Here is a 1,728-nt window from a genome sequence, read left to right as displayed (position 1 = left end):
CTGTCCGACGCATCTCGATTCGTCGAGACGGCAAGTTGATACCCACAAAACATTTAATTCTCACATTCGACAACCCGACATTGCCATCCTTCGTTACAGCAGGATACTTGCGCTGCCCAGTTCGCCCTTATATTCCAAATCCGCTGCGATGTTTCAAATGCCAGCGATTTGGACACTCCCAGACCTCCTGCCGAGGCAAAAGCTTATGTGCACAGTGTGGAATTGAAGGTCACGACAGTACTGAATGTAAAAGTACTCCACACTGTGTGAACTGTAAAGATGCCCATCCTGCTTACTCCCGGAAATGCCCTGCATGGCAAAGAGAAAAGGAGATTCAACGGGTGAAAACTGTGAAAAATGTATCTTATCCAGAAGCCCGTCGCATGGTCACTCCAAGTGCACCATTGCAGCAAAAGACATTTGCTGCAGTTTTGAAATCTACTAAGACATGTGGGGTTCAAACAGATATTTCTGTTTCCCCAAGTGAATCTCTTACCCGCCATGCAAAGTGTTTATTGATCCCATCTGCACAAACAGAAGAAAAGGAGAACACAAAGGCCAAAATTTCTGTAACTAAAACCGGGATAACAACCAGAAATATGGGTTCTAAAAAAGCCAGTAAGAACCCACTTAACAAACAAAAAGTAAAATCAGCCCTTTCTAGAGTCTCAAAAAAATCAGAAGCTCAATCTATGAGCGAGTTTTCTGACATATCTGACGAAGAGCCTAATATGGAGGTGACAAAACCAACGTCACCTCCAAAAGAAAAACCCCCTGTTAAATTAAAGAGGGATAACCTCGCTAAGAATGCTGCCTCAAACACATAATGGGTTATAAAATAACCCAATGGAACTGTCGTGGTTTTCGCAACAACTTCTCTGACATTAAACACTTGACATCATCTACCCAATCTCTCTGCGTGGCACTCCAGGAAACTTATTTAAAACCTGGAGAAAATATTTTTTTAAAAGGATTTGATCTATACCGCAAGGATGATGATAGCCACAACCGTGCCAGTGGAGGTGTGGCTATCCTGGTTTCAAATCGCACTCCATCCTCACCGGTACAAATAACCACTGATTTGCAAGCTGTGGCAGTCAGAATTTCAATTGGAGTAACTGTCACAGTTTGCTCTATATACTTGCCACCAGATGTCAGAGTCAATGAGGATGAATTGGATGCATTAGTTGAACAGCTGCCAACACCATTCCTTTTACTTGGTGATTTTAATGGTCACAATCCTATGTGGGGCAGTCCTGACATTAATCGTCGAGGCAGAGCCATTGAACGACTCATAGGCAATCAGCAAATGTATTTATTTAATACTGGAGATGTGACATACTTCCATGCCCCAACAAGAACTTTCACTGCCATTGATCTCTCATTAGCCACTTTGAACCTATTTTCAGCGTTTACATGGGAGGTTGGATCAAATCCACTTTCCAGTGACCACTTCCCAATTTTTCTAAAATATCGAGGCAGAGATAGCTGTGAAACAGCCCGTCTACCACGCTGGAAATTGGAAACAGCCGATTAGCCTCTTTTTTCCTTTATGGCGAACATCACGGAGGATATTGTGAATATTGCTGATATCAATGACGCAGTTGAAGTTGTCACTTCCATTATTATTCAGGCAGCTGAGAAAACAATGGGGAAGACATTAACAAGATATCCAAAACATCCTAAACCATGGTGGAACCAGAATTGTGAGGCAGCATTTAAAGCCCA

General features: G+C 42.5%; 1 protein-coding gene across 1 annotated transcript in view; it reads left to right on the top strand.

Annotated features, from left to right (window-relative positions):
• The window catches only part of LOC111631183, a 12,634-nt gene extending 11,122 nt beyond the window's left edge, over nucleotides 1–1,512 (top strand). Inside the window, exon 2 of the mRNA XM_023375384.1 lies at nucleotides 65–1,512. Within this exon, the coding sequence (XP_023231152.1) occupies nucleotides 65–827 (763 nt within the window). The 3' untranslated portion in view covers nucleotides 828–1,512. The remainder of the gene's footprint in view (nucleotides 1–64) is intronic.
• Nucleotides 1,513–1,728: the final 216 nt, after the last annotated feature.

This window comes from Centruroides sculpturatus, unplaced genomic scaffold (genome assembly GCF_000671375.1).
Source record: "Centruroides sculpturatus isolate CEXI.00-Female unplaced genomic scaffold, Cexi_2.0 scaffold552, whole genome shotgun sequence".
NCBI classification, from domain to species: domain Eukaryota; kingdom Metazoa; phylum Arthropoda; class Arachnida; order Scorpiones; family Buthidae; genus Centruroides; species Centruroides sculpturatus.
Note: the sequence above shows the minus strand (reverse complement) of the source record. Positions and strands in the feature narration are given on the sequence as shown.